We start from the raw sequence: 27,188 nt of genomic DNA on the forward strand, positions 1-27,188 counted from the left end.
CATCAAGCCATGCAGTTATGGGTCATGCGCTTTGTCAAAATCCACATTTTGACATACTAAATTTTTTCATAGAAGAAGATAATGACAGGAATCTACAATAACTTTTGAGAAGGAAAAACAAAAGAAGGAACAAAAGGAAGAGAGGGAGAACAGAAAGGAGGCACTGAGGCTGCTGTGAGATAAACCAGAGAAAGAACCCAGGAAGCAGAGTGGCCAGGAAGAGACTCGGGAAACGCCCAGTCAGAAGCATTGATTCCTTGCTCTGAGATCCTGGGGCAAACTGCTCTTCTACCGCTTCCACAAAGTCTTTTGGAAGGTTGACAATGCTTCTGGAATGGATGGACTATTTCAAGGAAACTCAAAGAAGGCTCAGCACAGAATGAAAACAGGCACCCAGGCCTGGAGGATGAGGGAACAGTGGCCATCCAAATTAAACTCTGTGTGTACCTTCTTTACAGGGTGAAGCCTCTACTTATTTAAGTTATCTGGACACTTTTCCCTTTGCTTTTGATTTGGTTCAGGCCCCTTGCAGGCAGCAATTATCTTTCATTTGCCTTCCAGTGAAGTTGGAAAGACTGGAACTTTGAATGCATACAGTCCTAGGTTCAGATCTCCTCTTTGACACTTACCTGCTAAGTGACCTTGGCAAAATTTTTTAACTTTTCTGGATTCTCATTTTTCCATGATAAAGAGGATAATATCCCATAGGTAACTTATGTAACCTAGAGGCCTATAGGCCAAATGTGTGTTTTGCTTGGCTCTGTAAAGTTTTACAAATTTGATTATTTCTAACATGTTTAAATGGGTAGGTTTCACATACAAAATTTGAATTTCTGGCTTTTCGTGGAAAATTGGAAAATCTGGCCACACTGGTGAAGTTGGTTAGGGTGGAGTAGCACACACTTCTTTAGGAGCACAATTTCCACTTGGCTATAGTCTCCCCCTTTCCTATTGCATTATATTTGACCCACGCCGTTGACTTTTCCTGATTGGCCCTTTTGGCCTCTGCACTTGGAACGCTGGCCCAGCCCAGAAAATAAACTACATGTTGGTTTACTCCATTCTTGATGGTATATATTTACTGACTGAATTGTGTCAATTCTTATATCTTTCAGAAAACAAACAAAACAGTTCCTGAAGGTATAAAGTCATACAACATTGTGGTAATTTTCTACTCATAGCATATTGTGAACATTGGTGCTTCGTGAATGGGGTTTCCTGAAAATGTAGTAACAGGAACTGCTTACCATCTGAGATATCACTAAAGAAGCTTGCTGCCAGGCGTCCATTAGCAGCTTCTCATCTGCCTCAAAGTTCAACTCGACATTTTCCAGCGAGTAATCGATCTTGTCTTTTGGTATAGCTTTTGTTTTTGGTTTGGACATAGCTGAATCCGGGGAAATGGATATGCGAGGAATTAAAGGAATTCTTTGAAAAACAAACAAACAAACAGAAAGGAAATATAAATATTTTATGTAACAGACTTTTATTTTTATGACCACGTTATTTGGGGGATTTTGTTTTCTGGCTTTAATCTCAATTTTCAAAGTCATCCTGGAAGAACTCTTCAAATGAATACTTTAAAAGACTATATTAGCATTTTAATAGTCTTATTAACAAGAGGAAACTAGAAACAAATAGTAACAAAATATAATATTTAGATTCTTTTTCAGTAATCACGAGGAGGGAAATTAAACAATGGCAATTATCAAGTAAAGCGCAGTTTTGAAATTTAACCAAGGTATAAACTTCTAACAAGGAACAAGTCAGTCATGAAAAAGTAAACCAAATAAACCTGGGCATGACGCATTTAAGATGACTAGCATCATTTGGCTTCCTGAACTAGACAGTTAAAAAAACAGGATATGACAGATGTGAAGTCTGCAAGGGGGGATCCTGTGGAGGTAACAAGGTTTTGGGTGGGGAAGATATCCAACAAACCTCCCTGGTTTAGTGTATGGATGATGATGGCTTTCTCTTTGCTTTGTAAAATGCTGTCAGAAGACAGAAATAAGCTCTCCTTCTCCCTTCTTTCAGCCATATTACTGCCCCTATGTAGAAATTTTAGAACTATGCCTGGAAACATTCTATCTCCGAATGACTCCCAAATCACAAAGGCTAAGAGAAGCAGGTAGAGATCTTCAAAGCAGAATGCTTATTATGCCTGGGACCCACCTTGGTGATACAAAGTGCAAAGAGCCCCCAGCTTGGGCATGGAATGGGGACAGAGAAGCTCCAGGGCTGTCTTTGCTGAAACCTGAGGAATCAGGGGCCATAACAGAAACAAGCATTGCTCTGGCAGATTCAAGCTGTTGGGGAACAGAGTGTTGATTCAGAAGGTTGATTGTGAACTCCAGCAAACAATTAATTAGCGTGGTTTTGTTTTGAAGTATTAGATGTGGTTTCTTGAACTTGGTTCTTTGATTTTTCTGGTCCTTGGAATTCTAACAGTGTACTGTGCCTATGAAGGTAGTGTGCTAAGGTTCTTCTATGCAGTATACATCTACCCACAAGGACAATTTATATTTTAACAATCGAGTAATGCTAAATCGCAGTCACTGAGACACTGAAATTCATATGTCTATCAAGTTAAGGTAAAAGTTGTGTGATCATCTCTGAATGTTGAATATAGTTCAACATGCATTTCCTAACACCTTGCTTCAGAGGACAGCAGTGGTGACATATCATTTAGAAATAAAATTTGGAGTTAGAATTTATTTACTGGAAAAAATTCCGGTCTAGTTAGCTCTGTCACTATCAATAGATACAATTTGGGCCTCCTTTCTGAAGTTCTTTTCCTTGGACAATACAAATATAAGACTACTATTATTACTATTATTACTATTGTTCTTAGTAACTGCTAATTATTTGTTATTAATCAATTATTAGTTACTATTATGTTGCTGTTGTTGTTATAGGAATAAAATCGACAGCAATGTGAAAATGCCCATCAGTGTACTTGTTTCTATATATGTTAAAGACACTGCAGTTCATTGCTTGATTGGTTGATACATTGATTGACAGTTTTAGTAGATACTCATAGCAGTGATTTGAGGTTGAGATTGGTGCATCGTTGTTTTGCAGAAAATAAGAACTGCCTGTTCTTTTGCCTGTTTTATTCTAACCAACTTTAATAGCTTCCCCAATTTGCCTAACTTGCTATTTTGTGCTAAGAACAGAACGCACTGCTACTGTAGACATTGGAACTTGGCCTCTTTTAATGGTTCTGATGGTTCATATTGCCTGTGGAATTTGTTATTGTTGGCTTTTCAAAGTTCCCTTTCAGCAGCTTGCTGAGTTACACATTTTTCTTGTATTTGTACCAAAAAGAAGGTACAGACTTTCTCTCTTGTATTTTCTTGCTTAGACATGATGGGATTAGATGGAGGAATCTAAAGAGAAGAAATGGATCTCAGATCTCATGTATAACCATATTGTGTTCAGGTCATCTCAAATCCTTCTTGGTACATAGGATGATAAAACAAAGCAAGAACATAAGATACTTATATTTAAAATAGTGCATGTAAGTTATTGTCATAATATGCAATAATAATAGTCACCACTTATAATTGAGATTATCAAGACTAGATCTCAAGCCTTCTGATTCCCAAATGTGGTACTCAGCGCTTTGAGGATTTCATTTTTTGTAATATTAACAACAACCTTACTTTATAGATAAGGAAATCAAGGCTTAAGAGAGTTGGGGTGACTTCAGTACCCCCCATAAACTGTTTTAATTTACTCACATAAATCTAGTAAATAATAGACCCAGGATTGAAACCAGATCTGTCTGTCTTCAAAACATATTCGTTGTGCCATGTTTAGTCTGTGCAAATGTGCTTGTAACATTAACTTGAGCAAGTTTGTAAAATAAAGTACACACAGTATGGTCCAGCTACAATACATATCATATCCTTGGAGATCTAAATTTAATGTTCAGCTTGTATATTATTCTTAAGATCTAACTTTTTTTCCCTCTTCATATTTATTGATTATTGTTTTCTCATGACCTCCTTATGGGTCATGAGAAAATATTACTTTAATTTTTAATGCTATTTTGTTAGCTTATTTTTAATCATTTAATTTTAAGTATTTAAATTTTATTTTTATTACTTTAATTCATTTTAATTCTTACTTTTTGCGCATTTAATGTTGTATAGTTGAGGCCCACACAGGAATTGCTACTACTCCCACCCCCTATTTCTTAAAAATATTTTTCTATTTGCTCATTGCTCCTCTGGGTTTGGGATCTTTCCCTCTCCTGCTCCCACCCACTGAGTCAATAAAAGCAATTATTTACAAACTTTTGTATTGTACAGGAGTGTTTGGTTGAAAACATAATTCTTTATTTTCTTGCTTTAGAAGGAACCTGATGTTAGATTACTGACAAGGCTTTGTCTCATGAAGTCATAATCACATATGACTGAACCTTCACTGTTTCTCAATTTGTTTACCTATAAAAGAAGAGTCATAACCCCTTTCATTTTCATTTACATGTAACACACACACACACACACACACACACACACACACACACACACACACACACAAAGTGCTTGGAACCTTTCACCAAAGTAGTAGAGATTCATGACTCCTTACTGAAAACCCTTGGGCCAAAAGTTTTTCAGAATTGAAAATGTATATGTACTATCCCCAGCAGAGTCAATCAGAAGCATTTCATAATAAAACACACTATACTTCTGCAGCAAAGTGAGTAAATAGTCACCATAATTTGGGTGATAATGCATATCAATAGTCTTAAGTTGAAGTTAGAAAAATTTTCACTTTTTAGAGCTTTTTGGGATTTTGGATGTGCAGATACAGAAGTGCAGTTTTTATTAGCAGTTTTGAAATTAAAATCACAAATTTTTAGTGCAAACCAAGTATAGTGCAACACGATAGCCCGCCTTACCTATGTTGGGTGTCCAAAGCCTCTCTACTATCCAGTTGGACCAATGGGACTCGAGTAAATCTCTTATTGTCATCAATTGGGATTTTGCCTTCCATTCCCCTGTAATAATCTTGAAGGAATCTCTTTGTATCTTCAAAACGGTTCAGTTCTGCCTTTAATAGCAAATATGACTGTCAATACCCAAGAAAGAACAAGTTGATCTGTACTTATTTCCCATATAAGGTCTATAAGCTCTATTTTAAAATATTTCAGTTGAAATCAATTTTCTGGAAATTAAGAAAGAGAATTGGGTATAAGTGTATATCTAAAATTTCATAAAAATTAAAGATAACTGGTGACTGTGTTCTCTGTACTCATTGAGTATGATTCCACTTAACAAGATGGCATTTATAAGCCTCTTGATATTGTGACAAAGATTACAGTATGTATGATGCCTTATTCATTATTTTGACATTAAGATTTCCTGTGTCCTGTATATTCAATCAACCAATACATTAACAAATATGTGAATGTCTTCTACCAGAAGTAACAAGTTAGTTGATGCCAAAAACGGGATACATACAGATACAAATACAGAAAAATTTGAAGTACAAAATAAGAGACTAGGTTTTGGTCTTCTATGGCTATGGAACATAGTTGTGGAAAAATGACAAGGGAAGGCACAGTGGTAATGGATAGTTTTCTCTTCACAGTTTCTATTCTATTCTTTTAACCCATCTATTGACTTTGCCTTGAACAAAACGGAGAACAGAGAAGAGTTGGTGATTAGTCAAGCATCAGTTATTCACAAGGAACTCCCTGCCAGCCAGGCCATTTCCCTTTGCAGGAATGAGGAAATGCATGCACAGTGAGTGCCAAACACACAAACGTAGACCATAAGTTTTCCAGCCCATTTTCCCATTAGGTGTCAGAGCAGTTGGCACATCCATGCTCCTTTTTGGTAGTGGACATGACATCTAGACTGTGCTTTGGGTAGTGGGACTGCTTAAACCAGTACCTGAGGGCCTAAATATTGAAGCTCTTCTGCAGAAGTATTCCATGATATGTAGTTAATTATAGAAAGCATCTTTTCAAAAAGAGCAAAACTGACCTACTGTTCAAAGCCCGTAGCTGAACCTAACCCAAGGATATTCATGAATATTTGCCAAGCAATTAATGTTGCCATTTATATCACCAAACATTAAGACATAGCCTTGTACTTCCATATTCACAGTTTAGAATAAATAAATGCTTTCATACTGTAGTCTACAAAAGAAGACAAAAACAGTTTCAATATGTCTGTTTTTGATACAAAAAAGGATAAGCCAAACTGCTCCTGAAAACTGTCTTGTACAACATTAAACTTTTCCAGGCAAATGACTAAGACAGGAAGAAGTTCACTTGGTCAAACTGAATCTATATTATAAAATAAAATTACTATTGGATACCTGGGTGTCTCAGTTGGTTAAGCATCCCACTTCAGCTCAGGTCAGAATCTTGCTGTCTATGAGTTCAAGCCCTGTGCTGGGCTCTGTGCTGACAGCTCAGAGCCAGGAGCCTGTTTCAGATTCTGTGTCTCCCTCTCTCTCTCTCTCTCTCTCTCTGCCCCTCCCCTGCTCATGCTCTCTTGCTCTCAAATAAATAAATAAATAAATAATTTTAAAATAAAATTTCTATTCATATATTTTTTAAACTATAGAGCATGTTTTAAGTATTTGGATTTTAAATATAAATGTATACTTAATTAACTTTTCAAACTAGTACTTTGAAATGATTAATAAAACCAAATATTTTTCTTTTCTTGCATAGCAACCATATTAAGTTCTAAAATATTCATATATGGACAAATCTCACAGTGTGACATGTGTTTGCATTTGTCATGCTGAGAGACAGTAGCCTAGTTCTGAAGCAAATAGTAGAAAATCATCTAGTATAAAATTTATTTTGTAGAAAAGCTCTCCTATAGGCTGTTAATGAGTACCTTGCTGGAGATAAAAACAAAGAAAAACTTTACAAGGTTGAATAGTTTCAGAAATCCTGGGTTAACTTATCAAAAAGTTTCTTTATGGCAGGCTACCTTGATGTCAATATGCTTGTCAGTCTCCCAGGGAGAGGGAAGCATAGAGTATGCAGTATTTCCCAATCTCATTTGATTGCTGAGTCCTTGTTCTGTGATCCATTGTGTAAAACTAGTGTTCCATGGATCCCACTTTGGGAAATGCTATCCGATACTGCAGGCCCTTGAAGTCTTTCACAAGGATTCTTTCCCTTAGGCCTCCATAAACATGTGCAAACTTCTGCTAATGGGTTTCCTGGACCAGCAGTTCAGTTGCTTCCAAAGTCTGTTATTTGATGGACAGTTATAATTATTAGGCTCTTTCTTCATATATCGAATTGAAATCCACTTCCTGAAATTTCCATCTTTGGTTTCTATCAGAATCCTATAGATCCAGTGCAGCATGAGGTTCCTTGCTGTTCCACGTGGCCGGCCTTCATCTGAACAATGTTGATGATACAGCCGTGGTTAGGAGGCCTGGCTCAGGAGTTAGACTTCCTCCGTTCTAATCCCTGCTCTCTCACTTACTGATTGTGTGCCATAGGACAAATCAATTCACTTATGTCTGCCTCAGTTTCCTCATCTGTGAACGAGGATTATAACAGAAGCTTACAGCATAGGGGTGTTGTGAAGGTTTAATACACCTATGTGAACGTCCATAGAGCAGTGCTTGCCATGTACAGAGTAAAGAGTAAGGAATTAATAAATAGCAGCTTTTATTTACTGCCTTTCCTTTATCTTCTTTCCTCCTAGTTTGTTATAGAAGTGGATTCAGCTCAGGACCAGAGCCTTAAATCTAGGTATTGCTGAGACATAAGTCATACCACTCCCACGAGAGGCACGTGCTGCTGGTACTAATGAGAAGTGATTCACAAAGATTCTCTATTCCCTTTGCCTTCACTACTGGGTTCCAGTGATTTCCTCCACAAGCTCCTATTGCACCGTTCCAACAGCCAATCTCTGCTTGCCCAAACTGGTGTCCCAGGAATGCTACCCAAGGTGACTTAGGCCACTTGGGTGGCTCACTTTAATCCTTTGTACATGGGCTTGTCCCTCTGAAGTTGGAAATATCAGCATTCATCATCATTTGTTGAATGAGCATTTATTGAACACCTACTGTGTGCTAGCTCATCATCAGCTAAATATTCTCCTCTCCTACAGTATCTTCTCATGTAAATAAATAAAAAAAAAATGTATCCTTTTCCATTCTCTACCCTCACCGCCATTCTCTTAGCAAACACTACTCAGGTAGACATAGCTTGGCCAAGACAACCTCACTGTTCCCTTCAGCATGGCTAGACTGTAGATAGTCTTCCTCAGTCTTGGCTCCTGACATCTCTTTTCTTATTTACTTTAGGAAATTTGTCATTGCAAATCCTTGCTCTGTCCATTTGAGGTATAAATCTGTTTAAAAGCTTCTTGCCAGATTTAGAACTTAAAACTGTCTTTCCTAAGCACCAACCATTTGAAATGTTAAGCATCAAGGAAGACGGTGCCCCTATCTGCCGCTTCCTCTGGGAGCAGAGGAGCCTTGCTCCCAGTGGTGAAAGTACCTTCTGTGGTGAAGGGAGGAGAAAGTTTACTTTTCCTTTAGACAAGGCCAGTTGGCAAGCACAGATGGTTTCTGTCGTGGGGACTACACCCCAGCTCCTAAACTCTTTCTAGTTCTTCCTCTTGGAAATCCTGGGTATGCAAACTTGGTCTGTGCTCTCTCTCCTCTTGTTGACAATAGTCTTAGAATAAGAGTAAAGTCTAACTTCTCATCTTCTCTAATACAATTTTTTATTTAACAGGCTGCAAATGTAAGTTAATGAGGTTGTTCTGGTGAACAGTATTTTTTTTTTCAGTCCTGACATAAACTTCTGGAATTGAATGCCTGTTGACATTGACCTAGCCCATGCTCTGCAGCAGGGTTGCTTTCCTGGGCTTCTGCTGGCCACTCTGGGTGTCCGCATTGAAGGCTTACAAGGTAACAATCGGTAGAGACACCATCTCTCCTGTCGCTCTCCACTGTTCTCAGCTTGCCAGTGGTTGCTTGGGATGCTCCCAGTTTGTTTGACCTGGGGCCAAAATGATTTATTTCAGCTAACTTCTTCAGCAAGTTGGAGCTCAGGCCAGCCAGAGTGCTGTGAGTAAAATGAGCCTGAATGGGCCCCCTCTCGCTTCCAAAGGAACTGTAAAGGAAGGGACAGGACATAGCTGTGGAAACAAGAGTCTGTGTCCTTGATGGCCACTCTTACCTGCATCAGTGAGACAAAATGGTTCATCGTTATTCCAGTGGAGTCCTGCAGCCAGCTCTCGTTAATGATATCCTGACACTCCTGCTCTGCCTCCTCCTTCCGAGCTTCACAGATGTCCCACAGGCGGTCTCGTAAATCCTGAACAGAAAGAGACATCGCTGGTACGCTTTAGAATCACGGCCTAAATTACCCCAGTGTAATAAAACTAGAATCTTTCGCCTGTCTTAAAAATATTTCCAAAGAGGGGCGCCTGAGTGGCTCAGTTGGTTGAGCATTTGGCGTCTGCTCAAGTTATGATGTCACGGTTCATGGGTTTGAGCCCCACGTCGGGCTCTGTGCTGACAGCTAGCTCACAGCCTGGAGCCTGTCTTCAGATCCTGTGACTCCTTCTCTTTCTGACCCTCCCCTGCTCACAATGTCTCTGTCTCTCAAAAATAAATAAAACATTAAAAAATTTTTAAAAATATTTCCAAAGAAGGAGTGCATACATAATGCACTCATGTATTTTATTTTTCATTCAACAAATATTTATTTTGCTTCCACCCTATGCTGGGCCCTTTCTCTGTAAGACCAGCTCACCAGATCACATGCCCACGTTTAGCACAGACCCGCTGCAGCTCACTTCATTCATGGGTGGCTATGTGCTATGTAGTGTTCCAATCCTTTCACAGAAAATTTGCTTAGCTGAACAAGTCCTTTCAGGGAATTTGGGGGAAAATGACATAGTGTTGTTGGAAGAAATACGCAGTCGTATTTAATCCAAGGGCACGGGCTTGTTCATTAATCATGAGTGGGACATTCACCAAGAAGTGCTGTCTGAGCTTAATAGGATTGTTCAAAAATAAGCCTTTTACTAAAGAGCTAGCAGTAAAAAAAAAAAATCTTTTCAAAATCCCAGGTCTGTCACTCATATATAAAAAAACTAACAATAGTTGCCATGTGCTGAAGTCTTTGTATGTGTGTCAGAGTGTCAGAATATGTCATTGTACTTATACCAACTCATTTAATGCCTCGCAACAATCATTATCTCCATTTTGCAGATGAGTCACAGAGAGGTTATTTTCCTAACGTCATACAACAAGTAAGCGGTAGATTCAAGATATGAGCCTGTGGTGTTGGGTAATATACACCAGTATTTTAGGTCTCAGTTACTTTGTCTGAAACTGACCTTTGGGATGTACAATATAGAATAAATTAGTTTATGTATATAAAGCACTTAGCATAGTATTTAGCATACAATAATTACTCAGTTAATAAAAACTATTATAATCTTATATTATTCATAGCAATAACATCTGCTTAATAAAATATAGCATTAATGAAATATATACAGTCAATGAAAATATGACAGTTTTCATACTAATAATTTATTGAACATTACTATGTGTTGGGCATTGCGTTAAGTGCTTTACCTGATTACTATGCTAATCCCTACGATAACCAGGAGGTAAGTTCTGGTGAGTAACTGGATGCCCAGAGAGGTTAAGTCACTTGGCTCTGGTTTCAATGTGGTAGAGTCAGGAATCTTAAGGAAATCAGTTTAATTCCAGTGCCCCCAGTGGGTTTTATTTCTGTGATACTATGTCATTGGAACAATTAACACATTGGTTTGTTACCTTCAGGGAACTGCATATAAAATGAAAATATCACAGCCATTTTTATAGCCATATTCTAAGTATCAGAATAACGCACTATTCCTTGTAGAGCTGATCTTAGTTTCTCCATGGTCTTTCCACAGAGACTCTGTCTGACATTCAGTGAGTACTGGCTTGTGTTTCCCAAGCATTTGTACATTTATGAGAGCTAGAAGAGTTCCTGTTTTGTTCCTGCCTCACTGCGAGGCCTTGGCAAGTACTAGCATATGTGTGGCTCAGATTTCTGATGGACAGATGCAGTAGGAGAGCCTTTCCATTAACTTCTCAGAATTGGAATGAAATAAACCAAGAACAAGGAAATTTACCAGGCATACAGGGGGTTTGGGCTTACCCTGAGGCATGGCTGGTTTTCACATTTTACTTGGCAAGAATCAGGGAATTATTAAATATCCCTGAATAATCTTAGGTTGGTTGTATTTAATAAAAATTCACACTATTAGTTGTGAAGGTTATGTAGACAAGTATTAAAAATGAACACTTCACAAATTTTTTGTGAATTTGATTCTGGTATGCCTTGGTGATGGCCAACTTTTGTTGAATTTAAAGGGAGTTCTCTGTGCTTTGTGCATTTTGAAGTCTGTGTCCTTCCTCAGATTAGGGAAGTTTTCAGCTATAATTTGCTCAAATAAAACTTCTGCCCTTCAAATGAACCTTCTCTTCAACTTCTGGGACTCCTATTAGATATTATTATTCTGTTTTAAGAAGTCACTGAGTTTCCTAAGTCTACCTTCATGATCCTTTACCTTTGTTTCCCTCTCCTTTTCAGCTTCATCATTTTCTATAATTTTATCCTCTGTGTCACTAAGTCATTCCTCTCTTTGTCCATCCTCACTGTCTTGGCATCCATTCAGGTTTTCATCTTGGTTACAGCATTTTTAATTTTCACCTGACTGGATTTTAGCCCTTTTATCTCTGAAGTAAGGGGTTCTGTAGTGTCTGCTCTGCTTTTTTTCAAGCCCAGTAAAGTTCTAATAATTGTTTTAAATTCTGGTTCAGACACCTTAATTATATCTGTATTGATTAAATCTCTGGCTGTCATTTCTTCCCGTTCTTTCTTTTGGGGGTGAATTCCCCTCTCTCACCATTTTGGAGAAAAAAACAACAAAATAAAATAAAAATTAATACATTAAAAAGTAAAAGAAGCAGATCCTTTGGTTGGTTTTGGTTATGTTTTAGTCTGCTTGTTAAGAGAAGCTACCATGTTCTCTTCCTCGAATTATGCAGATTGTCCTCTTAATCTTCAGATTGATATTCTAGGTGTTCAAAATGATTTGATGTTGATCTAGCTGTGTTCAAGAATGAAACAAACCCAGGGTCCCCTTGCTACTCTGCCATCCTAACTCCTCCCTTTTTTACAAAAGTTTTAAAGGTTTTCTTTTGTGTAAAAAACCCCAAATCAACTTATATGGTGCTTTATAGAGTCTCACGTAAAATGAAATGACACAAAAAGGTCAAAAGTCAAAACTTATATGAGACAAATACAAATAAATAAAACAAGGTTCACAGTATTGGTATCAGATACAGTAAAATTCAGTACAAAGGTAGTTGTTTTGCGGCAAAGATGGTTATTTTGCACTATAGAGAGTGTAGGAGATCATGAAGAGATAACTTATCATGTTTCTTCACATCAAATACCACCATGTCAAAGAAACAGTTTAATGAATGGTTCATGGATGGGGTGGCCTGGCAGTGTGGGATCAGATTCCAGCTCTGATGCTTCCTATCCCTTTACCATATTTCTTCATCCATAAAACGTGACTCTTCCTAGTTCTCACCCCCAGAGGTTGTCCTGGGGATGGAACAAAACAGTGCCAGCACATACACATGTTCAGCTTAGTGATTACCACTGCTAAATTAAAATTTATAGAGCAAAAGGTGTAGCAAGGAAAATGGACAGAAGCATAAGCATCACTGGAGTTTTTAACCTACTTTCATTAGTTTTTGCAAGATTATGTAGATACAAAAATATGAAAAAAAAAAGAATAGAGTAATTGTTTCCATCAGAATACTTATGATGCTTTAAAAAATGAAAGTGAATGATAGAAGGGCCCATCCTAAACCTGACTTTGAACATAGGGCCTGAAGCAAAGGCAGAATTATTTTTTAAAACTTTTCAAGTTTCTCTACAATATACTACTGCTGAGAATCTACTGCTAACAAGCATCCTAATGACAATAACAAGGTTGTTTGGGCCAAAACTTATTGAGCCTTCTAAATAGAGACTATACTATTTTTTAGTACCCATGAAATACAAGCAGAAAATTTTCATATTTCAGACAACTGAAAAAATAAGATAAATTTAAAGTAGTCTTAAAATTAATTAAAATCAAAACTCTAAATACCTAAGTCCCTGATCGCAATGCAACAGAATTAGAAGCAGGGGAGAAACTAAAGTAATAACAACATTTGTCACCTAGAAATGAAGCAAAACATTAAAAAAAAATTATATGGCCAATGAGAATATCAATACTGCAACTAGACACTACTTGGTAATTAATTATATATGAAAATACTATAGTCAAAAACTGTGGGGTCTATCTATAGCTCTACTTAAAGAGGAGTTTGTTATTTCTTTCCTTGACTATTTTTATCAGAAGCTTCTCCATTGCTGGAATTGATATTTAAGTTTAATATTTTTAAACTTCCAATATCATCAATTCCTACTTTTATACTCATTAATTCCTTTCTTTTTCTCAAGTTTATTTTCTAGCTTCTTTTTGAAGTTATATTTATTTTTACTCTTTCATGTCTAATAGTAAGTCAAGAAAAAAAGACAAAGGAGTTATATACCCACCATACATAACTAAATAGATAGATAACCACATACCCAGAAATCCACACATATAAAAATGCTTGAGAGTCTTATACCAACTGATTAATTTTTTGAAAAAGATAAAATGAGATCTCTATCCAAATAATTTAAATATTTAAAAACAAAATATAAAACTGTAAAAGTATTAAGAATGGCACATTTGTATATAATTTTGGAGTGGAGAAGTATTCTTTAATTGACCACAAGAAGCTACGATGAAATATTTTCCATATTTACCCATATAAACATTAAAATCTTTCTGTATATTAAAATTCACTTCAAGTAATAGAAGACAAATATAAACCTGGGAATATATTTGTAATATATGACCAACAGATGGGTTATATCCTTAATATAAAAAATGGACTTAGAAAACAATAAGAAAAAGAGAACACCCCATCAGAAAAATGGGCAGAAATCATAAAAGGGCTTCAGCAGAAAGGAAAAATAAATGACCATTAAATTTAGGGAAAAGTGATCAACTTCAGTTGTAAAAATAGAAGTGCAAATTATCGAAGATACCCATAGTTTGGCCCATTAAGTTGGCAAAGATTAACAAAAATGATAAAACCTTATATTTGATGCATCCTCATAATCTGTAGCTTGGAGTGAAATGTGCAAGTTTTTAATGTGTCAATTTTTTTTACAATTTGCAAATTTAAAAAAATTTCAGATTTTAAATGTGTTTTAAAAATAAACACAGTTTTAGATTCAGCAATTTTATTTTTTTAGAAAATTTCCCAAGAAAATAATTAAAGATTTTGTATATATTTTGCTGGATGAAATTTCACTGTATACTTTTCTAAAATAAAAAGTTCATGCTCAACACATACTTGTTAATGAAATGGTGACTAAGTATAGAAATTTGTTAAATCATGATTTATAGTTCATTAATGAAATATCTTTTAGATGTAAGAATGAGGTAAATAAATTTTTGTTGAGAAAGAAAACATGTTCTATTGTTGAATAAGAATGTTACAGAGCAGTATGTTCATTGCAGTTACTTTTTTTGCAGAGGCTTGTACCAAGGTAGTAAAAATGGTTAACTACTGACAATGGGATTATGGATTTGTCATTTTAAATTTTGCTTCTTTTTAATATCTAATGTATCTACAATAAGCATATGGTACTTTTGGAATTAGAAGAAAATCCCATAAGGTATTGAAAATTTAAAAGCCTTCTCATTCTACCAACAAGTACTTGGCAAATATGGAAAAGAAGTATAAAGGAGGGCTGGCATTAGGATTAAGTAGGAAAGAGAAAAAGTAGGTATATTTTAGGACTTATATACCTATTAATTATTGCGTGTGGAATGTGTAAGAAAAGGTAAAATACTTCAGTTTTACTGGAACATCTGTTAATTCAATACCTTTTGTGTTAAACTCTCCAGCACATTGGTCATCCAAATCACTATAATGCCTTCACTTACTTTCAATAGCTTCCCGATTGGTTTCCCATTAGTCTCCCTGCTTTTATTCTACTGTTGATCCTTTTAGAAACCAGAAGCCAAGGCTTCAATTCTCATTCAGATAAACAGCAGTTTCCTAATAGTGACCACCAAGGCCTTAGATAATCTGACCCCTTATGATCTCTCTCACCTCATCACCAACCATTCTGGCTTGCTTCCTCTGTTCCTCTAGCCACATCAGTTTCCTGACTGTTCTTCAAACACACCACACATCCTCCCCCTTCATTGCCTTTGACTCTACTTTCCTCTGTGCCTGATACACTCTTTCTCCAAATATCTACACAGATCACTCAATCACTCCTTTCCTGAGTTTGTCAAATGTCACCTTCCCAGTGGGCCTTTCCACAACTACCATACACAAAATGGTACATCAACAATACTTTTCTGCCCTGCTTTTTTATTCTTCACACAGTTCTTATTATCAATGACATACTCACTGTATATTCTATAGACTCACTTGTTTATTGCTTATTCTCTGTCTTTGACTACCAGAGCATAAATATCATGAGATCATAGTGTAGGAATGAAAAATTTCAGGGGGCTGCTGCGGGTGGGCACTGTGTAGGAATGAAAAATTTCAGGCCCTAGAGTGACCATGGAACTAAAGTCGTTTTTCACGTAGAAGTTGTTTGAATCCCAGGATGTGGTTTAAGATAAGCTGAAATGCTTCCCTCCCTAAAGTGTGCAAACATCATAAAACTTGTAGTGGACTCTGCTAATTCTGTTGTTTTGCTTATCTGACATTGCTAAATGTATGTCGTAAAACTTGTAATGGACTCTGCTGACTCTGCTGTTTTGCTTATCTGACATTGCTAGATATATGTTGTAAAATTTATAATGGAAAGATACCTGTGAAGAAAAAAAAAAAAAAGGAAAACCCTATAAGAATCCCGTTTTAATCTTCTTCGGGGCTCTTCTCCTCGACCCCTGAGTGGGATAAGAGTTGAGCCCCAATGCGTTGGTTCTTGAATAAAGCCTCATGTGTTTTGCATCAAGTGACGACTCTCGCGATTGCTTGGGGTGAGCGCCAGTACCCAGCTGACAGTGGTAGGGTCTCCTTTTGGGGTCCTTACAATAGATTATTCTGTTCACTGTTGTGTCCCCAGACCCTTGAGCTATGCTGGGACCATGACAGATGCTCAAAAAATATAGAGAAGATGAATGGCTTATGGGGTAGGCTTTGGCACTGTTTTTGTTGTACAAATAAATATTAAAATCATAATAAGATTTGACGACTCGCTACCTATACTTAAGGCAGTGGCAAGGGAAAGAACGCCTCTGACAGAATAAGGGGCTCTGTAAATTTATGCAGGAAGGACAAAAGGTTCAGGCTTCCTGAACATCAGAAGTCGTTTTCTAAAGCATTAGGGTAATATATTCCATTTATCAACTCATGAAAATCAGCCTATCAAGTGCCAGGTACTGTGCTTGGTGGAGATACAAAAATGTATAAGATTTGGTACTCTTCCTCAAAAGATGGATTCAATATTGGCAGCCCTTTCGGTTTTCCATGAAGTTCCCTCATTCCCCTTCTCCCTGACATCATCCAACCCTATGACTGTAGTCAAGGTAGGCATGTGCTTAATACCAGACATCAGTATAGTTACAACACCCAACAAAGGAGTCTACAAAACAGCTGCCAAGGATGCTCTTGGTCTGCTGGACATGGCTTGTCCTTCTGGAAGTGTTAGCCACAATATCCTGATTCTGATTTCAAGTTCAGAAGAGCCATTGTTCATGAAAGTTTCCAGGCTTAGCGTTCAAACCCTTTCCCTCCTCATCCTCCCACCTCATGAAGGTAGGAAGGGAACGGGCTGGGGTTCTGCAGTGCGCTAGTTGAGTGTGTAGAGACCCTGGGTGCGGTAAGTCACACATTTCCTTACATTTACTCTTTGGTGTAGCTCAGCCTTTGTTTCCTCGTCATCCCACAGGTCATCAGGAAGACTGTTGAAATCAGTCTGCCATTGAGATACAAAATTTTGCTTGTGATCCGGACGTCTTAGAAAGTGCTGGAAATTTGTTCTGTAAGAGATTAAGAGAATGAGATGGAGCTTACACGACAGGCCTCTAGACTACAAAATTCTAACTTTGGAAACTTTACTTACCTAAGCTCATACAAGTAATTAAGCACAACGTGCTGCTCTTCTCGCAGGTGCCTGAGCACGGTTTTGATGGAGTCTATATAGGAATTTTCTATTAGTTCCCAGTAAGGAACTAAAAACGAAGGTAGTTCCTGTTAAATGGTAAAGCATACAAATAATCATTTCAAAGTGAAAATACTTTTTAATAATTGAGCCAAAAGAGCAATACTGAGCAAAAAACCAAGATGCATATGTCACTATCTAAAGCATTCTGTGAAACTTCTTGCTCCTCCTTTCCTCCCCTCTCCCAGTTAATTTCTATTCCAAATTCTTCTGTCTCAGTACGGACATAATTCTTTCAGAAATCCTTCTGTGATCAAAAAGTCTAGAAGGTCATCCTCTGAAGTTCGGGAGTTCTTAGCACCCCGTTCTTCTCCCTTCATAGCAGTGATGACTAATGGTAACTGTTCATTCATTTGTCCATATTTGCCTCTAGAATATCAGTCTCATAAAGCCAAGAATAATGTTTTTTTTTATCCACCATTCTATAGTTTTTCCTATCAATACCACAGTGTCTGGAACACAGTAGGTGCTCAAGAAATACTTATTGAATGAATAAATAGATGTCATATTTTGCCTAAGCTGGAAAACTGCCTATCATGGAGAATACCCAGTGTTTGTGTCATTGCTCTGAATTCCCCCAAGTGGTATTATCTTTGCTGTGTGCACCATGAAAACTTAGAAAGCTTCTTTATGTTATCTTTTTTTCTATAGTTATTTATTTTTGAGAGACAGAGAGAGACAGAGCACAGTGGGGGAGGGAGAGAGAGAGAGAGAGAGAAGGAGATACAGAATCCAAAGCAGCCTCTGGCTGTCAGCACAGACCCTGACAGGACTTGAACTCACAACCATGAGACTATGACCTGAGCCGAAGTTGGATGCTTAACTGACTGAGCCACCCAGGTGCCTCTATGTTATCTTTAATGAAATAGATGAACAATCAAAACCAAGAAATAATCAAAATGAAATAAAACTGAAGATACATAATATATTCAATACACATTCTGCATGCTAATTATTCACTTGTTGGCTGTGCATATATTTACTAAGGGAATTACACGTGAGGACCTGAGAGGTCATCTGGCTCATCTTCTTTCCAACTGACAAATGCCAAATACTAGAGATAAATGGTCCAATCTCTCTATGGACCTCACCAATACATTAAGCAAGACATTTCAGGGTAGGCCTTTCAGTGTCGTACAACTCATGTTGCTGGAAAATTCTCCCTTGTATTGATCAGAAATTTGCATTCTTGCAGTTGCTGCTTACCAGCCCTAGCTGTGCCCTTTAAAGAAGGGCAGACTACATTCACACAGTCTTCCCTATGACAGCCTGTCAGATATTTGAGGACGTTAGTGAGGACAGGTAGGATGAGATTCAAGATGAAACTTGGTTGTTTTTGTAGTCCCAGAATCCTATACAGCATTTTCTAACAACAGGCCCTCCACAAATTTTACTATGGATGTAAGCGGGCTCACCTGAACCCAGTTTTATCATCAGTTAAATTTTTAGGAGACTGGATGGATCCATCTAGTTCTAAAAGCCTGTGAGTCAATGTCCAGCCACATTCAAAGTTCATTTATCTAACTTGAACATTTACAGTTCCTTTAATGTTCCCCTGACATTATTTTAACATCTTTTTCTTTCTTGGTTCTCCCCTCTGGTTCTATTCTTTCATGATCTCTCTCTCTCAAAGGATGTGGTATCCAGAACGGCACTAAAGAACATTTTAAATAAGCCTACTACTAAACTACCCTCCTAGTTGACTTTAATATATTAATTCACTCTGTGCATGGAGAGTCACCTAAATGAAGTAACACCCTGCTCATAGATCTCATTGATTTATAAAAACTTCATGATAAATTGTCAAATACTATTTTGAACTCAAGATATACAATGTTAATGGTATTTCCCTGATCCATCTATCCAACCCTACTCTCAAGGAAAAGGAATGGGCCAGTTCATCAGGACTTAGTCTTAGTGAAACTGTGTGGGCTCTGGGTGATCATTTAAAAAATTTTTTTAAATGTTTATTTAGTTTTGAAAGAGGAAGAGAGAGAGAGACAGAGTGAGAGAAATGGTGGGGCAGAGAGAGGGAGACACAGAATCCAAAGCAGGTTCCAGGCTCTAAACTGTCAGCACAGAGCCTGATGGGGGGCTCCAACTCACAAAACCATGAGACAGTGACCTGAGCTGAAACCAAGAGTTGGACACTTACCTGACTTCACCATTCAGGCGCCCCTGGATGGTCATTTTTGTAGTTTATATATGCTCAGAAGTCATGCATTTAATGATTTTCTCTCAAATTTGGTCAGGGCTTACTGTATAGAGTATTTGTATGTTATTAAATCTCATCAGCCTTTTAGCAAATATTTAGGTATTTGCCTACATCTGGTCTTCTGGAATCTCCCATATCCTCTGTGGTTCCTATGAGTTATTCATAATGTTATGCCTATAGGTTCTTCAGTCTCAGGGATGTAATTTTTTTGAGCCTGGAAACTTGAACTTATATTCAGATCTGTACTTTCTAATTAAATAGTCTTCTTTTCATTGGCTAAGACTTAGCATAATAGGAAATCGATAGCCAAAGCAAATATGCACCAAAGCTTCAGAAGCTAAAAAGCAAAGTCCTCTCATTCTGAATACCTTCTCAGTTCTTTCTGCACCTCCCCTGTGGCTGACAAAGGGAGAAGGACCCAGGCTTTCCTGGAACTTGGCTGCTGTCTCCACCTGGGAGAGCCAGATATGAAAGCAATCTCTCTCAGTCTCTCAACCTCTTGCTTTCTCTCTCTCTCTCTCTCTCTTTCTCTCTCTCTCTCTCTCTCTCTCAATCTACCTCACCCCCTGCTATTCTCCTCCCCTTTCCTCTTTCTCTGTCCACATGCCAAGAACCAGGGTTACAAGATAAAGTATAGGAGGCCCAGTTAAGTTCATTGCTAATCTGGAATTCAAATTTCACTAGGCATCTGTCTTTCTTAGTCCTTGTCAGGTAAGCTCTACAGCCCATGTGAGAAGTTTAGGGTGAGAAAAGAACCAAAGTAGATCACGTGGCTGCTTTGTTTCTAGGCTCTAGACTACTTCTAGTTGTAGCAGAATGTGTCCTCCACACGGGTTCACTTAGGTAACTAGAGCTAGAATTCCGTGCTGCATATCTTTCCATTGTCCCTCCAGACCAACTTCCTATCCTTCATGCTTCATGCTCAGTGCCCTGGAAGGCTAACTTATGTGAACTATTCCAGGAAACAACCTTGTCTCCATCTCCTGGGAAAGAGATGTGAGAGCAGAAAGAACCGGGGTCTGGTTATATATTTCCCTGCTCCTCTCTGCTGTGTCACTGTGGGTGGCTGCACCCCTCTGCTGAAGGCCACAGCCCTTTCCATGCAGAGGTCCTCTGGAGGTCCAAGCATTTGCTCCCTTTTCTCACATTCTCGGGGCTACAGGCTATATGACTCCCAATTATGCCTTATCTGGGAGTAATAATTGAATCCTTGTATGTTCCTTTGTTTTTGACCTTTTATTCAACTCTCCTTAAATTATCATCTGTTTTCTGCCAGAATCCTGACAGCTAGAAGATCTAAATGGGAGCAGGTACCATATTTCAGTGTTAATGTTTGTTTTTTTATATCCATCTCTATTTTCTTCTTGTCCTCTATGAATGTATCCTTCTTGTGAGCTTCAAAGTTTGGAGTTAAGGATTATATTTCAATACTTTTGTCTCTTACTCCAAAACCTTGCCAAAAACATCATTTTATCTCCTTCCCAACAACCACTTCATTTTCAAGCAGGCTTCTCATGCAGCACAGAGTCCAATATGGGGCTTGAACTCTCGACCCTGAGAGCAAGAGTTGGATGCTTACTTCACTGAGCCAGCCAGACGTGCCTCCAAACAACCATTTCTATACTCCAATTCTATGAAACATTCTTAAATATATTTATTTCAAAAAGCAGCTTCTGTTTGGTTGAATTACACACATCCATAATTCTATCACTTAATGGTATCAAATATTTTCTGTTCTAACTTCCTTATCGATGCTAATTAATTCATTAAAGCTCTGTCAAAAATCTACACTGTGTTTGATTCTGTATTGAATAAGTACATTTTTCCACACGTTCCTACCCTCTCTCAAAGAGTTTATAATCTGATTGGAGAGAGAAGACATTTCCCTAGGAAAGATCAGTAATAACAGCAATACCACAATTACTGAAATTCATGATTGGGTCTCAGATTTCTGGCAGATGGTCAGTGCTCAGAGTTCATAAGAGTAAGAATTCTCTGAAGATTGTGATGTAGAACACATAGTCTGCATCTTTTACAAAGCTCTTTGTCTTTGAAAAAAGTGTTGAAGACCATTCTTGGTATGATTTTCTTAATATTATGTATATGTTGAAGCAACCAGATTTGCCAATGTGGAGACTGGGCCTTTCAGTTGTCAGAGAATGAACTGAATGCAGTTTCCAGGGCTCAGTGGGGGCATCTCCTGACCTTATATGGGTGTACCTATTTAAAGTTCTCAGGCCAGATAGCTATCTGTTCTTTTATTAGTTTAGTCAGGTTCCAAAAATTTCTATTTCTAAAAAATCAGAGGTTAAACTTCATTTGAAAGCATTATAATGTGGGCATGAGAACATGGATGGAGGGCTGTAATTTGCTGGATGTGTGTTCTGAGAAAGTCATTCTTCCAGGAAACTGAATCTCTGCTTGTCCTTGGGGAGAAAATTGGTCCTTACAGAACCCATTTTCTTCTGCTTTCAGCACTCAAAGTATGATTCAGAAACTTGAAGGAGTAGAGAGAGGATACAGCACAGTACAATGAGAAGTCTCAAAAACTCACCTCGGCTTTTTGATGAGCATACGTATCACCAGCTATGAAAGACCTTCCAGATGGTGCAAGTAATGGTGTGAGTCTTACTGTAACTAATAAAAAGACTGACTTCTACTAGCTTGAATCTAAACTGCCATACCTCAGGAATTGGCTCATTCACATAGACCCATTCTTCTGATCCTGGCTTAGGTGGTGGTGGCCCTATGGGAGTAGGTGGCACCTCTACCGAATCAGCAGGTGACTTCTTTACTGATGCTTTCCCGCCTGGTGATTTTCCTTTAGGAGAACCTTAAACATGCATATTATATCATTTCACTACATTTCATTACAAGAGCCAGATTCTGGTAGATGAATAAATCTAGGATTACTGTGGACTTCACGCAATTCGTTAAGCAATTTGGGGGAGACTTACCAAATCAAAAATCAAAAACCCAATTCAATAACAGCCTCCAAATTAACCAGTATACCATTAACAGGGTTTTTTTTTTTAGTTTATTTATTTATTTTGAGAGTTAGCAAGAGAGAGAGAAAGAGAGAGAGAGAGAGAGGAAGAGAGCAAGAGAAGGAGCGTGCATGTGCAAGCAGGGGAGGGGCAGAGAGAGAGGGAGACAAAGAATCCCAATCAGGCGCCACATTGTCGGCACAGAGCCCAGTGCTGACCTCAGTCCCATGGACGGTGAGATCATGACCTGAGCCAAAATGAAGTGTCAGATGCTTAACCCACTGAGCTGCTCAGGCACCCGCGCCCCCAGTAACAGTTTGTTTAAGTCACTCAACTTCTTTTGTCCAGCTGACTCTGAAGAGCAACTTGATATTTTATTTATCTCTTTACTTGCTTTCATAATGAACATATGGTTCTTACAAAGCATAGACTGTCAAATGCATTTTATTTGCAATTGCAAGTAATGGCAAATTAAATTCTCCATTCAGAATGAGAAAGTATAATATGAGTGGTGCTCTTGATGTTTTTTTGAAGCTTAGGGGAGGGGCAGGGAGGAAGGAGGCTATTAAGAGTCAGTCAGAGTCAGTGAAGGATGTGGGGAAGGAGGTGGGGTATTACAGCTTCTGAATGTCTCAATATTCCCTGAATGAGACAGAGGGAAACTTTATTTCTTGCTACAGTCAGGCAGAATGGACGAAGGTACTTGCTGTGCCATAAGCCTGGCTGGATTAAGGCATGAAAGAGAGAAGGGGAGAGAGAGGAAAGAGAGGAAGGAGGAGAAAATGGAGGAGGAGAAAGAGGAGGAAGGGAAAGAAGCCTAATGTTCAGTTCAGAATCCAGAAAGGGCATATGGTTCACTTCCCCTAAGAGCATCAAGAAGGGAAGCTAGACCAGTTGGGTGGCGTGGTACTCTTATGGTCTGAAAGATGCTATGATTGATCATAGTAGCTTAATTCAGAAAGCCCAATATTTCCTTGAAGGATCAAGGTTATTACGGTTTAGAAATTCACTCAGTGTAAATTATACTTACCTTAAGAATAATTATTGAGAATTTTAGATACAGCTTATAGATGTCTATAGATTTGGGAATCCTTTATTTCTCAAACTATACTTCTTTAATGAGTATTATTTAATGACAGTGTTGTTTAGAAAAGTAAATATATCTTAAACTTTAATGCTAGTTAAAAATATATTGATTACAGGCAGAGGAGAAATTGACAGTTAGGTCTTATGGACAGTTTAGATGACTTCTACTTATATATTTAAAAATAGTATCTTTAGGGGCACCTGGGTGGCTCAGTTGGTTAAGCGTGCAACACCTGATTTCAGCTCAGGTCATGATCTCATTGTGAGTTCGAGCCCCCCATTGGGCTCTGATGTGTGGAGCCTGCATGGGATTCTCTCTCTCTCCCTCTCTCTCTGCTTCTCTACTGCTCGCTCTCTCTCTCTCTCTCTCTCTCTCTCTCTCTCTCAAAAGTAAATTTTAAAACTTTATAAAAAATAATATCCATTATTCACAGGTCTGAAGTTGTATCTAGGCATTTTTAAATTAAAAAAAATTAAGAAAATCTTTGTTCAGACAATGACCGACAATGCTTGTAATTTGATATATATTTCAGTATGATGATTTTTCATTATTTGACCTGAATCTCTGGTGAAATGAAAATGCTAACCCTATGGCTACTTTCAGATGGGTTTCTTTAAGAAGAACTTGGCAATTGTAAATGTGAGACTGGAATGAGTTTATTTTTTCTTCTTTTCTTATGATCATTCAATGAAAACTAAGAGCCACAAAGTTTTTTGGGCCATTGTGCTTTGATTCCTTTTATCTATTTTTTAACAATGAAAATTCTAAGAGGAAAAAATAAAATGTGAATATGTAAAAATGTATCTATGCCATACGGAATGGAAATAGATGTCACTTTTGTTTTAATTTTTTTAATGTTTATTTTTGAGACAGAGAGAGACAGAGTATGAATGGGGGAGGGGCAGAGAGAAAGAGGGAGACAGAATCTGAAGCAGGCCCCAGGTTCTGAGCTGTCAGCACAAAGCCCGATACAGGGCTCAGACCCACAAACCGTGAGCTCATGACCTAAGCCAAAGTCGGAAGCTTAACCGACTGAGCCACCCAGGTGCCCCTAGATGTCACTTTTGAACAAAATCTATTGACATCTTAAATGTAACAGGGGGCATTTCTTTTTTAGTACCATTCACCCAATCATCTGGAAGCTTCAGTTTCTAATGAGAGACCTCCTTTCATTTGAAATTGGATCATTTAGTCCTCAGTGTGGCCATTCTATGTTGAAACAGAAGTAGTATGTATTTAGGTTTTTTTTTCTAAATTGTAAGCCAACTTAAATATTTGGGGGAATGGGGCATATAAATAATACATTAGAAATCATTGAATGTCTCTGCTATCCTAATGGCTATCCTAGAGCAATAAACCTTGGGCTCCAGTTTAATGGTTCTCCAATTTTAGCTATCATCAGAAGTCCCCAGAGAGCTGATTAAAACACAGAATTGCTGGGCCCCTTCAGGAGTTATACATTCAGTAGGTCTGGTTAAGTATTTGTATTTTCAGTAAGTTCCCAGGTGATGTGGACACTACTGGTACCGGGACCACACTTCGAGTGCTGCTGCTCTAGTGGATGCAGCTAGGTATTTCAACTTCATTAGTCTTTATTTTCTTCACTCTGTTTTTCCATCTCCTTCCAGTTAAATATCACTGATGTTTCTAACACTGACATCACATTTATTGCTAAGTGGCGTGGTAGCACCTACAAATATGTCTAGTCAGAGGGTAAGAACTGGATCAATGCCAATACCAATACATGGTCACACCCGTGGAGCTAAAGACAACACTATTCCCCAATGTTTGTTCGATAAAACTCTAGTCTCAATGGATACTCTCGTAAGAGAGAATTCTGCAGCTAAAATATTTTCAGATATTACATATTGTATCTCCCACTCTCCTAGAGATGCATAGTGATGTGTCTTTTTTAAGTACTGCAATTAAAAACTTTTTAATTTGGCATAAGTCAGCATTCTCTGAAATTAGTTGATTATGAAAAACTTTCTTCAAGTTGCCCCTAATTAACAACTGCTAGGTAAGGTCATAGGGTTGAAAAAGCTGTTGTTTTATGTAGCAATAACGTGGGACCATGGCAGATGAGTTGAAGGGAGTAAGAAATACTTTAAGAACATTAAAATACACTTGCAAATGGCATTTTAGTGTCAAGATTCTGGAAGAAGGGTAGAGATTGATTTAATATGCAGAGAAGAATAGAAATGAGTCAAAGATGTCAATAGCAGGAAATACAGATAAGTTTGAAGAAAGAACAAAGAGATAGATCGCTTCTTAAACCGTAAGAGATGATTTTAATATAGTGGTATCAAATGACCTGAGCTAAACAGATAGTCAGTAGTGTTCACCACCGATAATATTAATTTCAAATGCTAAGAATTAAAATCATAATTTCCTTTTAATGAAAGAAATCCTGTTATGCATGCTGAAAAACAGCATTTCTATGTAACAGAAAGACTTCCAAATCATGATTACAACTTCACCTATTTCAAATATTATTAAACACAATAGAAATTCAGTGAAATAAAAGCAAAAAATGTTTGAAAGTTCTTAGTTACTTAAATTGAGCTAACTGCGTGATTCCAGTGTATATATTTTACTGGTTGAACTTGTCTTTGCTTATAATTTGTTTGGAGTGTGTATGCTTTCAACGAAGAATGTTCCTAAACCATGTATGTTATTATGTTTAACATAACTGATTTGGTAACTACTGTGCATAGTATATGTAATTCATATTTTTGAAAATTCTATGATGATGCTTCATTTGCTTTTGGTGATCATGATGAGAAAGCAAGGAATAAATAATATAAAGCGGAACATTATTCTCCTATTAGTAAATGGGTAGAGCTGAGCATAAATTACGGCCCTTAACATTTTAGCTGAAGTTTACATCTCAGTGTTAACTGACCAGGTGGCTCTAGTTATATATCATGTTACATAATCAGAAAAGGGTGACATTCTCTTTGGAGATCATGGTTATGTATTTTTAAATGGCAAAATAAAGATCCTTTGCAGCCCATTGTTTTGTGAACTTGTACACTTTTGGCTTGCTGCATTGGCAATTTGTAATAAAAAATTAAACAGTGGCATATACTTCATGACAACCCCACTTGAACAGATTCGAAAAAGTCAACTGTATTTATTTATAATTGCATTTCAACCTTTGGTTGGTTGGTATAGCTGCTCAACATAAATCCAACTAATGTGCTTTCAAGAGCCTAATAGGGTTTTCTTCTACCAACTACCAATTACATAAAAAACCTATCTCCCCTTTATTTCATAGAAATTGTGAAACTAAAATAGAAAAAAATTAAATGAGATTAGGGACAGGACAAAGACAACTTAAAGTGGAAGGAAGAAACAGGCATAGCCACTCCCTGAACGTCTGGATGAACAGGAAAGGAAATACTAATCATGTAGAGGTGCTAATGACCTAACCACTCAGAGGAAGAAGGATTGTCCTGTCCCTTGATTCTGACATTTATCTTGATTCTGTCCCTTGATTGACATTTATCACCTAGGATTTCATATAGGGGCCATTGAATGAGGTAATGGGCATACTATCCTCTCAGAACA

At 37.6% G+C, this 27,188-nt stretch overlaps 1 protein-coding gene across 1 annotated transcript in view; it reads right to left on the bottom strand.

Moving 5' to 3' along the window:
• Positions 1 to 27,188, bottom strand: part of SPEF2 (sperm flagellar 2) — a 172,681-nt gene that overhangs the window by 56,410 nt on the left and 89,083 nt on the right. Inside the window, exons 21-26 of the mRNA XM_029941009.1 lie at positions 22,226 to 22,374; positions 17,228 to 17,355; positions 17,006 to 17,144; positions 9,188 to 9,325; positions 4,913 to 5,064; positions 1,248 to 1,428 (exon numbers count right to left, since the gene is read on the bottom strand). Coding sequence (XP_029796869.1) covers positions 1,248 to 1,428; positions 4,913 to 5,064; positions 9,188 to 9,325; positions 17,006 to 17,144; positions 17,228 to 17,355; positions 22,226 to 22,374 — 887 coding nt within the window. The remainder of the gene's footprint in view (positions 1 to 1,247; positions 1,429 to 4,912; positions 5,065 to 9,187; positions 9,326 to 17,005; positions 17,145 to 17,227; positions 17,356 to 22,225; positions 22,375 to 27,188) is intronic.

This window comes from Suricata suricatta, chromosome 6 (assembly GCF_006229205.1).
Source record: "Suricata suricatta isolate VVHF042 chromosome 6, meerkat_22Aug2017_6uvM2_HiC, whole genome shotgun sequence".
Classification (NCBI taxonomy): domain Eukaryota; kingdom Metazoa; phylum Chordata; class Mammalia; order Carnivora; family Herpestidae; genus Suricata; species Suricata suricatta.